We start from the raw sequence: 12,001 nt of genomic DNA, 5'->3' as shown, positions 1-12,001 counted from the left end.
ACAATTCTACGTTATCATTATGATGACAATTCTGTATCACAGAGTAATCTTTTTTTAAAGACTTTGTGAGATAAGAAAGAGAAACAAAGCCCAAGCTATCCTGACATGTAATAGAAATATTACAAATAGTCAACAGATATGATGGTAGACATGAACTAAACCAAACATGAATTTCATCATGGGTGCTCACCATGCAATGGTATGAATGAGAATGCATTGGTATCAGTGCATGATATCAGTCAGATATCATCTAAGACTTGGAATCTATGTTCAAAATGATCAAAACTAAATTATGTAGCACCACCTTAAAAAGATGGATATATTCAAAGTCTGAGGAATTGATTTAAGTCTAATTGAAGATGTAAAAATGTGAAACTTAAATTAGGGTATTGTTGAACCACGGAAAATCAGGGTTAAGACAAGTGCTGGGGCGAATGTTGGCAGTGCCCCACCAAGCAACTGCCCACGGGAGAGGGACTATGAATTTTCACGTTCCATTGGTGGCAACTGTTGTGAAATGAACATGTTAAGTGTCATTCAACATTTACTTTATATAACTTCCTGTCTGATTCCTTACTCATGTGGTGGTTTAGAAGTTCCTGTTACTTAGTTCTCCTGTAATTTAATAAATAGGCATCCTTGCTTTATGGGCTTGGCTAACAGAAGTCTGCTCTAAGAGGTGGCTTAACCCTTAGAATGTAAATAAAATCAGGTCTCTGAGTCTGAAAGGCTAAAGGCCAGACCCCGATACATTTATCAAGGTAGGTTGTGAATTCTACCTTGCATGCCTTTGGGGAGACAGTCCTTATTTTTATTTATTTATTTTTATCTCCAAGGGAATGCCAATTATCATGACAGTGTGTATGCTTTCTTTAAAGCATTATGTATGTGAATGCTTATGAAGTTTAGAGAATAACAACCTGTTAGCAATTAGCTAATCAAATAATGATGGGGCAAGACAGAGTGTTTAAGGATATCAAAGAATCTCAGGCATGAAAGGAATCCTGATAAACTTCCTGCCATGTGTTGCCAGATCCAATGCTTAAGTGTGTAGTAAATGGAAATTCATACACCTGGGGTGGTCTGTTCCATTTCTAGGAAAATCTTTTTAAGGGCTTTTGGAGAGTTTCTATACTCACTCTAGACCCCCTGAACTTTTTCCTCATTAGAAGTATCTGTGACTGTGCATTCAGAATGGCTTTTCTAAGTGCTTCCCTACTCTTAGTTCCATCCTCTATTCCAGTGCCCTTTGCTGGAAAATCACATTTATGTTCCTGTAAACATGACAATTATCTTCCTGCTCTGTAGAATGAAGTTCCAGCCAAGCAAGCATTTCCTTGCCTTGCTATCACAAATTTTTAGATGATCCTTTTGCAGCAAGCTTATCATCACTAACCTTTGCTTACCAAGTCCTTCTCATTTTTAAAATCTAGATCAGGGTGATTTACCTGGATGCCTAAGAACCTTCTACTCAATGTTAATGATTCTGAGGTCTCCACAAAACATCTAGATTGTTGGATGTTCCTTCATCCCTTCTCCTTGCTACAGTAGTAACTATATCTTGTTTCATTTGGCCTTTATTCTATATCCTCCTTCCCTTCTTTCTTCCTGCCTTCCTTTCCTCTTACCTTCCCTCCCTTCCATTCTACCATCCTTTTCATACAGACACCAGTCATATTGAATAAGAGGACCCGTTTATTCTAGTGTGACCTTACTTAACCAGTTACATTCTCAATGACCTTATTGGGCTATGAATTTCTGGGGAAGCAAATCAATCCAACTATTGGAGTATCTCAGAGTGTGTCCATGCCCAGTGATAACCACAAATGAGTAACAGCAATCACAGTGGACAATGGTATAGTAACTAGCAGCTCAGACCCTTCTGTCTCTCTTCTTTCTCTCCTCCTCTCCCTCCTTCTCCTAGAATTTCTGGCTGTCCATCACAGTTAAGAAGCAAAGATTGGATCTGAGTGGAGCAAATGACAGATCATAGCTAACATTTTCATTATCTTGTCCATATTTCTTGGATCTTAGTGTGCTTGAGTCAGTTTCAATTTGCCAGAATCTGTATCTCTGTGCCTAAGGGCTCTTGTATTGCAACTGCAGAAAGCCATGTCACCTGTGCATTCCACACAGAGGAATATCACTCAACTCAACCAATGATTCTGGAGAGCTGATTTACAAGACTCTAGCTCTCGTATTCCTGAAGATGGAGATTGCTACTTTACGTGTTTTTCATCATTTCTGATAGTTTTCCCTTTGGTTTAAGCTTTAGTTGGTCACTGTGATACTTACTGGCTCAATAGTGTACCCTTTTCTGTATCACTTCCCTGGTCCCTAATGGTGTGATCTGCACTTCCCAATAAAATACTTTCACTGGAATATTTTTCTCAGTATCTGTTCTAGGAGAAACCACACTATGACATTACATTAACTCTCTCAGTCTCAATTCCTTCATCTCTACAATGGTAACACTAATACCTACTTTGAACATTTCCTAGAGAATAAATATTAGTGAACATAAAGCATTTAGTCATTACCTATCAAGTAGTAGGCAACCTGGAACATATTAGTTCTTTTGTTCAGAAAACTTAAAAAATAATTTTAATATTGAATACAAGGATATATTTATAATAACTAAATCAACTAAATTCTTTCTTTACTAGCTTTATTGAGATATAATTAACAAATAAAAATTGTGTATATTTAAGGTATAAAAGGTTATGTTTTGATATATATATTCATTGTGAAATAATCATATATTTATTAGCTCACATAGTTACCATTTCCTTTTTATTTTTGTGGTGTGAACACTTAAGATCCACTTTCTCAGCAAATTTCAGGTATACAATAAAGTATTTTAAACTATATCCACATTAGAGTGCACGAGATCTGCAGAACTTACTCATCTTATATAACTGATGTTGGTCATGAAAATGTGCTAGTTCTTCGTCTCCTTTACCCCATCACCCAGTGACTATCCTCATCAGTGGCTTTTCTCTCTTTCTGGAATCTTCAGAGCATTCCAGATATACAGTCTCAAAAGATGGCATCTGTATTTTGTAAGGAATAACTTAAGTTCCTTTTGTTTTGTCAATATGTATTCAGGAGAAGAAGAAGGAGGCCATATAAGAATGGAAACATTACCTGCAAATACAGGAGATTATTCTTCCATTGTTAAGTCACCTTAAGTGCATGTCTTGCTAATGCTGAGTCCCAATGTAATTTGTATTTTAATGAGAGTTACATGTAAGTGCTCTTGGACAGGAAGAGAAGACCCAACCTTGAATCTGAGTCTGTCCATTTGTAGCTAAATAACATCACACATTAAAATTTTCTCAGCTGGAAATTGGAGGTAATAAAACATGACTGTCTGTTTTCAGAATCAAATTAGGTAACATGTATGGTATGCAATATGTGTGTAAATCCCATATCAGGAATGCTGTAAAATAAAAAAAAACCATGTAAGATGCAGGATAGTTTTGAGTTTATTAAGAAACATAAAGATAAGATAAAGATAAGAGTCCCTGTTTCTAGGGAGATAACCCAAAATGATCATGAAAGGAATAAGGATACAAAAACCATGGGGAGGACATTGAAAATGAAAACATGACTGTGAAGACTATTGATCAGTTGCAAAATCTAAGTTTCTTAGAGAAACAGAATGAAGCTCTTGACTTTAGAGTCAAGTTGAGACCATGACTCCAAATTGAAAATACATGAAGGTGGCACATGATCCACAAGGTGTAAAGAAAAAGAGAATCAGGATGAAGTACTCTACCCTCGCTTAAGCTGATTCACAAAATGTTAAACATGCAGAGAAGTCACAAAAATTAGGGTGAGCAAAGTTCACCCTAAGTTCACTTTGTTGGTTGTCATCGAAGTTTGAAAGTAAATTTGTCCTCCAAAAGATAAATCTGTTGCCAGAGGGTTATTGTATGGGGATGATGGTCCTCTGTGGAACTGATCAGCAGCAAACAGGCTGGCAGCAACTGCTCACACAGGTGGGCTGGAAGCAAGTGGTCCTGCAGCAGGTGGTCTCACAGCAGGGTGGGCGGCAGCAAGGCTGGCAGCAGCTGGAGCCACAGCTCTGGTCTAGGCAACCAGGCAGGCAGACACATGTGGGGTGGTAGCAGGTTCTCCTGCAGTAGACAGGTGCACAGAAGCTGGGCTGGACACAGCTGGACCCACAGCTGGTTTGGCCACAGCAGCTGGACCCACAGCAGGTGGGCTGGCAGCAGGGTGTGCTGCAACAGGAAGGCTGACAGCAGCTGATCACACAGGTGGGCTGGCAGCAAGTGTTTTGACAGCAAGTTGGGCGGCAGCAAGGCTGGCAGCAGCTGGACACACAGCAGGAGGGCTGGCAGCAGGGTGTGCTGCTGCAGGTGGTCACAGTGGTAGGCTGCCAGCAGGTGGTCCTGCAGCACATAGGCTGGCAACAAGGGGAGCAACAGTTGGTCATGGTGTCAGGGGTGGAGGGTGGGTTTCTGTTCAGATGTGAGTTTCCCAGAATGTGATGACCCGTTGCAATCTGGACCTTTTATACACCTGGCCTCCAAAGTTTCCACCAATCAGCAGGACTTTTCCTTGTTGCTGTTTACAATTGTTTTCTATAGTCAGTCTAGGACTGTCAAAGGGGAAGTTGTTTCCTAAAGATTATGAATCTTTTGAAAGTAAGGGTTTAATATGTCTCTTAATTGTGTTTACTCATAGAAACTTTGTTTCAGATAAAAGGAAGCCTGTCTCATCATCAGCATCATTTCTGCTCTGACCATCTTCTCATTATGTGTTAGTTCCTGGTGACCAGGGAGGTTCAGGAAGTTCTCTCTACCCAACCTCTTTTTTTGGCTATACATAGGTTGGTAAGTGTCTGTGGGGAGAAGTGCGATGCTGATATGTTCACAATGACAAAATGAATCCATGCCTGTGCTCAAGACTGTTCAGCCACCAAAATCTGATTCAAGACTAACAGGCATCTCTCTCTGTACAACCCACACCACCTGTGTCTTTCAGTTCCCTCAAAGTCACTTGGGAAGAGGGTGATTGGTACGTGCGTTCTGTGTTCAGAGCAGAATCAAAGCAGGTGGGCACAAGAAGTCCAGTGGGATTTAGATAGCATCAGGCAATCTTTGCCCTGGGGTGACCATTCATCTTGATTTGTCTGGGAGTGATGGGCTTACCAGGATGAGAATATGGGACTTTGTGTAACATAACTACTTTAGATTTAGTCAAACCAGCCTGAATTGTGGCTCTAGCCCTTACTCTGGTACTAGCATAGTCATTGCCATTTCTTCTCTCTTTCTCCATTTCTTTTTAATGAAGGAATTGGATGAGTTGAGATGATATCTGATTTGTCTTGGAGTTCTAACATATTAAAACATTGTTTAGATGTACCATTCATTTTGGAAGAATGCAAATTATTAATTCCCAATTTGATATAACTTTGTAAATACATCTATGTTCCCATTACCGGGTTATGAAATAGAAATTAATCCCATTCCCTTTCAGTTACTCATCTCCCAAACCGCTCATCACTCTGTCAAGTTGTAACCCTGTAGGTCAATTTGGCTTTTCCTTTTTTACTTCTGTGTGAATAAAAATTATAATATATGTTTCTCTATTTCTTTTGCATAATCACAAGTAATAATTATCGCCTAGTCATTTTGCACTCCTTATGTCAGCTGAGCAGAAGGCAGAGGACACAGTTGGTGAGGGGTAATTATTCTGAAGGCATAGAATGTAGGAGAATGTATCTGTAGCTCAGGAGATTTACTGAATATGTTAATTTACTAGCACTGCCATGATAAACTACTACAAACCAAGTGGCTTAAATTTATTTTCCCACAGTTCTGAAGAGTAGCAGCCTGAATTTAAGGTGTTGACAAGGTTGTTTTTACCTGAGGATTGTTAGGAAAGTCTCTGCTCCAGGTGTCTCTGCTTGACTTGTAGATATCTGTCTTCTCCACGTGTCTCTTACATGATCTTCCTTCTAGATGCACACGGCCTCTGAACTTCCCCATTCTATACAGGCATCAGTCTTATTGAATCAGAGGCCTAACTTATTCCAATATGACCTGATCTTAGCTAATTACATTTTTCAGTGACCTTATTTGAATATGAATTTTGGGGGAGACATTCAACCCATAACACTGGAGAACCTCGTGGTGTGTCCATGCTCAGTGATAACCACATATGAGTGAAAACAGCAATCACAGTGAACAATGGTACAGTAACTAGCGGCTCAGACCCTTTGGGCAGGAACGTCTGGGTTACTCCTTCAGGAAATTATCTAGAGTGACAAAAGTGCTGGACAGTGGTGAAGGAAATATAGAACTTTTGATAATTAATGGAGATTATGACTGTCAGATGTACCTTATTATAGCAGCAGTAACTGTTGCTTGTTCCATTGGCCTTCATTTTGCATATCTCTCCCCCTCCTTTCTTTGCTTTTTAATTTCTCCTTCCTTCCTTCCCTCCCTCCTTCCTTCCCTCCTTCCCTCCTTCCCTCCCTCCCTCCCTTCTTTCTTTCCTTCTTTCCTTGTTTCTTTCTTTCCTCCTTCCTTTCTTTCTTCCTTCCTTCCTTCCTTCCTTCCTTTCTTTCTTTCTTTCTTTCTTTCTTTCTTTCTTTCTTTCTTTCTTTCTTTCTTTCCTCCTTCCTTTCTTCCTTCCATCCATCTTTTCCTTCTTCCTTCCCTCTCTCCTTCCCTCCTTTCTTCCTTCCCCTCTTCTTTCCTTCCCTCCTTTCTTCTCTCTCTTTCTTTCATTTTTCTGTCTTTCTTCTTCCTCTCATTTTCTGTTTGTCCTCTTTCTCCTCTTCCTTTCCTCTTCCTCTTCCTTCTTCTAGAGTTTGTGGCCGCCCACCACATTTAAGAAGCAAAGACTGAGTCTGTGTGGAGAAAATGGTAGGTTGTAGATAGGATTTCCTTATCCCATCCCTATATCTTGGATCTTAGTGTGCTCAGACTAATATGCATTTGCCAGAATCTGCATCTCTGTGCCTATGGGCTCTTGTATTGTAACTGCAGAAAGTCATGTCGCCTGTGCATGCCACACAGAGAAAAACAATGATTCCGGAGAGCTGATTTGTGAAGACTCTAGCTTCCTCATTCCTGAAGTAGGATAATTCTAATTTGTTTGTTTTTCATTATTTCTGATAGTATTTTGTTTTGTTTAAGCTTTAGTTGGTCACCGTGATACTAATTTAATAGTCTACCCTTTTCTGTGTCACTTCTTCAATACTTGCTGGTGTGATCTGCACTTTCCAATAAACTATTTTCACTGGAATATTTTTCTCGGAGTTTGTTATGGGATTTTCTCATCTCCACAATGGGAACATTAATACCTACTTTGAATGTTTCTTCAAGAATTAATGATAATGTTCATAAAGCATTTAATCAATAACCATTAAATGGTAGGTAACCTAGGACATATTAGTTTTTGCTTTTTTGTCCGGAGAACTTCTAATTTTAATGTTGAAGATAAGAATACATGAATAATAATTAACCAGATCAACTCACTTCTTTCTTTACTAGCTTTATTGAGGCACAATTGATAAATAAAAATAAAATTGTGTATATTTAATGTGTACAACGTGATGTTTTGAGATATATGTGTATTTATTGTGATATCATCATATATTCCTTAGCTCACATAGTTACCATTTCCTTTTTATTTTTGTGGCGTGAACACTTCAGATCTACCTTCTTAGCAAACTTCAGGTATAAAATAAAGCATTTTTGTTAACTATAGTCATGTTGCTGTACACTAGATCTGCAGAACTGACTCATCTTGCATAACTGATGTTGGTCAAAGAGAATGTAATAGTTCTTCAGCTTCTTTACCCCATTATGCAACAACTATCACAGTCAGTGGCTTTTGTCTCTTAGATGAGTCTTTAGAGCATTGTAGATACACCGCCTTAGAAGCTGGCATCTGTCCTGGAAACCTACATTGTTAGCTCCTCAGAGCTATTTCTATCATTCCCATGCTGGTAGGAGGTCCCAAGAAGGGGGCCCAGGTCCCTAACTTTTCTAATTCTCTCAGGATCAGTATCAATCAACCCCTCCATGATTGAATACTTCAGTTGCATCATCAGTTCAGGAACAAAAGCACCAGTCTTCCATCTATCATGACTTCCATGAATGTGAAAGTTCTTCCACTTTTCCTCCTTCTTAAATTCTTCTGATTTCCCTGGAAACACAGGTTTTTGGTCTCTTGAGATGCTTCCCATTTGCCTCACAAAACTCAGAAGGTTGTTTTATGCCTTTAGTTGGCACAGAGATTATGGTTTGTGCAAAGGCATACATGCCCATTGCATAGTCCCTCGATGCCCAAATTTGTTTTACTTAATTTTTCTAATAACATTTCGATTTGAGGGACAATTTGACTTAACGTGGCTTAATGTATGGTCCATATTTTAGAAGGAATAACTTAAATTCTTTTTGCTTTGTCAACAGGTATTCAGGAGAAGGAAGCCATATAAGAATATTTTTTATGTGATACCAGGAAAAAAAAATCCCCAAATGAGACCCTCACTTATGAGGACACAATGCATTCTCAAAAATTTCTGATGCAGATTAATTAAATGAATAGCTGGTCAAAGGCTGAGACAAAAGGGAATCCTCACTCAGGGCAGCTATTAAATGCTGTCCCTGTTGTCATACCATGTAGCTATTGCTCACTGAGGTGTGGAAAACCAATTTGGGAAGACCTTTGTGAACAGAAATGTTATCTGCAAATATGAGAGATTATACCTCCCACATTAAATAAACTTAAGTGCATGTCTTGCTCTTGCTGGCTCCCAATATCATTTCTACTTTACTGAGAGTTAAATGTAAATGTTCTTGGGTGGAAAGAGAAGCTCTCACTTTGGACCAGAGTCTGTCCTTTATTAGCTACATAAAATCACACATTAAATTGTTCTCAGCTGAAAAATTGAGGAAATAATACATGACTGCCTGTTTTCAGAATCAAATTGGATAATACATATAGTATATATATAGTATGCAATATGCGTGTAAATCCCATATCAACAATTCTCTAAAATAAAACAAAACACCATATGAGATGAAGGATGGTTCAGAATTTATTCAGAAACATATAGGTAAGAATCCCTGCTACTAGGGACATAGCCCAAAGTTACCATGAAAGGAAGAAAGAAGGGTAAAAGAACCATGAGCACAAAATTGAAAACAAAAATATGATTGTAAAGATTATTGATCACTTGCAGAAATCTAAGTTTCTTAGAGGGAGAGAATGAAGCTCTTGACTTTAGAATCAAAATGGGGACCATGACTCCACACTGAGAACACATGAAGCTGGCACATGATCCACAAGGTGTAAGGAAAAAAGATCAGGGTGAAGTATTCTGCCCTCCCTCAAGCTGATTCACAAGATTTTAAACATGCAAAGAAATAAAAAAAAAAAATTGGTGAAAGCATACTGTGTGTTCAATAAAGTTTGAATATAAATTTGTCTTCTGAAAGATAAGTGAGTTGGGTCTGGGCGTGGTGGCTCACACCTGTAATCCCAGCACTTTGGGAGGCTGAGGCAGGTGGATCACGTGAGGTCAGGAGTTCCAGACCACCCTGATCAAGATGGTGAAACTCTGTCTCTACTAAAAATACAAAAAATTAGCCAGGCGTGGTGGCACAGGCATGTAATCCCAGCTACTCAGGAGGCCAAGGCAGGAGAATCGCTTGAACCTGGGTGGCGGAGGCTGCAGTGAGCCAAGAGTGTGCTACCGCACTCCAGCCTGGGTGACACAGCAAGGCTCCATCTCAAAAGAAAAAAAGGCAGTTGGGCAGAAGATTGTTGTGTGAGGATGATGGTCCTCTGCCGTGCTGCTCAGCAACAAGAAGGCTGGCAGCAGCTGGACACACAGCAGGCTGGGCGGCAGCAGGGCTGGCAGCAGCTGGATCCACAGCTCTGGTTTAGGCTACCAGGCAGGCAGACGCATGTAGGGTGGTAGCAGCTTCTCCTGCAGTACACAGGTGCACAGGAGCTGGTTTGGCCATAGCTGGTTTGGCCACAGTAGCTGGACCCACAGCAGGTGGGCTGGCAGCAGCTGGTCACACAAATGGGCTGGCAGCCCATAGTCCTACAGCAGCAAACAGGCTGATCAGCAGCAAACAGGCTGGCGGCAACTGCTCACACAGGTGGGCTGGAAGCAAGTGGTCCTGCAGCAGGTGGTCTCACAGCAGGGTGGGCGGCAGCAAGGCTGGCAGCAGCTGGAGCCACAGCTCTGGTCTAAGCAACCAGGCAGGCAGACACACGTGGAGTGGTAGCAGGTTCTTCTGCAGTAGACAGGTGCACAGGAGCTGGTCTGGCCACAGCTGGACCCACAGCTGGTTTGGCCACAGCAGCTGGACCCACAGCAGGTGGGCTGGCAGCAGGGTGTGCTGCAGCAGGAAGGCTGGCAGCAGCTGGTCACACAGGTGGGCTGGCAGCAGATGTTTTGACAGCAAGTTGGGCGGCAGCAAGGCTGGCAGCAGCTGGACACACAGCAGGAGGGCTGGCAGCAGGGTGTGCTGGTGCAGGTGGTCACAGTGGTGGGCTTCCAGCAGGTGGTCCTGTGACAGGTGGTCCTGCAGCACGTAGGCTGACAGCAAAGGGGGCAGCAGTGGGTCATGGTGTCAGGGGTGGAAGGTGAGTTTCTGTTCAGAGGTGAGTTTCCTAGAATTTGATGACCCCTTGCAATCTGGACCTTTTGTACACCTGGCCTCCAAAGTTTCCACCAATCTGCAGGATTTTTCTTTGTTGCTGTTTACAATTGTTTTCCATAGTCAGTTTGGCATTGTCAAAGAGGAAGTCATTTCCTAAATGTTATGAATCTTTGGAAAGTAAGGGTTTAATCTGTTTCTTAATTGTGAATTACTCACAGAAACTTTGTTTCAGATAAAAGGAAGGCAGTCTCATCATCAGCTGGGTTCCTGCTCTGACCATCATCTGGTGATGTGATAGTTCCTGGTGACTGGGGAGGCTCAGGAAGTTCTCTCTGCCCAGCCTCATCCTTTGGCTGTATGTAGACTGGGAAGTGTCTGTGGGGAGAAGCATGATGTTGATATATTCACAGTGGTGAATTGAATCCATGCTTGGGACCAAGACTGTTCACCCACCAAAGTTTGATTCAGGGCTAACAGGCATCTTTCTATGTGAGACCTTCTTTACCTGTCTCTTCCAGTTCTATAAAAGCCTCTTGGAAGAGGATGTTTGGCACAATGTGTTCCATGTGGCAGAGCAGAGACAAAGCAAACAGGTAGAAAGAGGAGGAGTTCACTGGAATTCACGAAGCATCAAGCAATCTACGTGCTGGGGTGACCATTCATCCTGATCTGCCTGGGACTGAGGGGCTTACTAACATGAGACTATAGGACTGGGAATTACTGTGACATAACTGCTCTAGGTCTAGGCAAAGCAGTACGAGCTGTGGCTCTAGCCCTAATCCAGGTTACTGACACAATCATTGCCATTTCTCTGTCTCTGTCTCTGTCTCTGTCTCTCTCTCTGTTTTCAGTGAGGGAATTAGATGAGGTGAGATGATATCTGATTCCTCTTTGAGGTCTACCATGTTTAAAACTTTTAAAATTATACCATTCATTTCAGAAGAATGCAAATTATTAATTTCCAACTTGATACAATATTACATTGTAAATACATCTAGGTCCCCATGACTAGTTTACAAAATAGAAATTAATTCCATTCCATCCAAATTATATCGTTTTACTCATCTCCAAAGGTAGCCCGTCACTCTATCAAGTTGTAATCCTGTAGGTCAGTTTTGGATCTTTCTTTGACTTTTGTGTAAATAAAAATTATAGAATGTACTTCACTGTGTTTTTGGCATAATCAAAAGCAGCAATTATAACGTGGTCATTTCATTTTGGATCCTTCATGTTAGCAGACCAGCAGGTACATAAAGGAGTTACTATTTCATGAGGGATAATTTTCATGAAGCCATAGAGTATAGGGAGAATATATCTGAAACTCAAGAGATTTACTG

General features: G+C 40.9%; 2 protein-coding genes across 2 annotated transcripts; both read right to left on the bottom strand.

The window, feature by feature from the left end:
- Positions 1-3,967: 3,967 nt before the first annotated feature.
- LOC111537417 (keratin-associated protein 9-8) lies at positions 3,968-4,462 on the bottom strand. The gene has a single exon (XM_023204154.2). The coding sequence runs from the start codon at positions 4,460-4,462 to the stop codon at positions 3,968-3,970; it is 495 nt and encodes a 164-aa protein (XP_023059922.2).
- Positions 4,463-10,120: 5,658 nt separating this feature from the next.
- Positions 10,121-10,630, bottom strand: LOC111537422 (keratin-associated protein 9-2-like). Its single transcript, XM_023204170.2, has one exon. It carries the CDS (start codon positions 10,628-10,630, stop codon positions 10,121-10,123), a length of 510 nt encoding a protein of 169 aa, XP_023059938.2.
- Between the last annotated feature and the right edge of the window lie 1,371 nt (positions 10,631-12,001).

This window comes from Piliocolobus tephrosceles, chromosome 16 (assembly GCF_002776525.5).
Source record: "Piliocolobus tephrosceles isolate RC106 chromosome 16, ASM277652v3, whole genome shotgun sequence".
NCBI lineage: Eukaryota > Metazoa > Chordata > Mammalia > Primates > Cercopithecidae > Piliocolobus > Piliocolobus tephrosceles.
The sequence above is the reverse complement of the archived record's forward strand: the minus strand, read 5'-3'. Positions and strand labels throughout refer to the sequence as shown.

Bases quoted from the DNA above. Each gene is read 5' to 3' on its own strand.
- LOC111537417 (XM_023204154.2), bottom strand. From the start codon at position 4,462: ATGACCAACTGTTGCTCCCCTTGTTGCCAGCCTATGTGCTGCAGGACC.
- LOC111537422 (XM_023204170.2), bottom strand. From the start codon at position 10,630: ATGACCCACTGCTGCCCCCTTTGCTGTCAGCCTACGTGCTGCAGGACC.